Source organism: Penaeus monodon, chromosome 29 (assembly GCF_015228065.2).
Source record: "Penaeus monodon isolate SGIC_2016 chromosome 29, NSTDA_Pmon_1, whole genome shotgun sequence".
Lineage (NCBI taxonomy): Eukaryota > Metazoa > Arthropoda > Malacostraca > Decapoda > Penaeidae > Penaeus > Penaeus monodon.
In genome coordinates, this window is record NC_051414.1 from 225911 (window position 1) to 226693 (window position 783).

At 33.8% G+C, this 783-nt stretch overlaps 1 protein-coding gene across 1 annotated transcript in view; it reads right to left on the reverse strand.

Moving 5' to 3' along the window:
• The window catches only part of LOC119591874 (Bardet-Biedl syndrome 2 protein homolog), a gene marked incomplete in the record, with an annotated part of 22073 nt that overhangs the window by 20671 nt on the left and 619 nt on the right, over positions 1 to 783 (reverse strand). The window contains 1 exon segment of the mRNA XM_037940612.1: positions 148 to 372. Coding sequence (XP_037796540.1) covers positions 148 to 372 — 225 coding nt within the window.

A 783-nucleotide genomic window follows, 5' to 3' on the forward strand; every position in this document is an offset into this window, starting at 1 on the left:
ACAGTACTTTTTGCTAAGGCTAAATGATGGTTCCACCAATCTACCACTTTATTAGCAGTGAATATCTAAATAAGGTTATGAACACCTGCAATATTCATAACCATGGATAATAATAATAAAAAGGGTGCAAATAGCATAAAAACTTACATCCTTGTAGAAAACATCAGCATTGTTCTGGACATCATAGGCCAACACATTTGTAGGTGTTCCCACTACAAGTATGTCACCTGTCCTGCTCTGGGAAAGGCGTCCTGCAGTGACAGCTGATACAGTCTGGTTAATGTTGAGCAACGACACTTCAGAGCTGCTTTGACTAAGAGACATACGACCTCCTGAGATGCCAAGCCGTTGATATGGATTATGTATAAACACCTGCAAAAAAATTTTAAACAGAGTAAGATTATACTTGAATCACATATTATGCTACTTAATTTTTTAGAAGCCCTAATGACTAATACTTGAGAAGACTGAAAATATCAACAACTATTTTCAATTCCTGGGGATCAGTTTATTGAAGTTTGACATTTATGTCTAGAGTATGAAAATTTTAGACTTTAAATTTAGTGTTAATAGAAGGAAATTGAATAATACCTAAACATTTCAATATAAAGTGCTATTTTATATAAAAAATTGTTATCACACACATAAATTTCTCCTAATGCCTCTTCCCACCCACAATGAGGTATAACATAATCCCATAATTAATAATCTTCCTAAAACTAAGTCTATTCTAGTCTATTACATATAGCGCACAACAATGGAGCACCTTCATCCATCCTACAT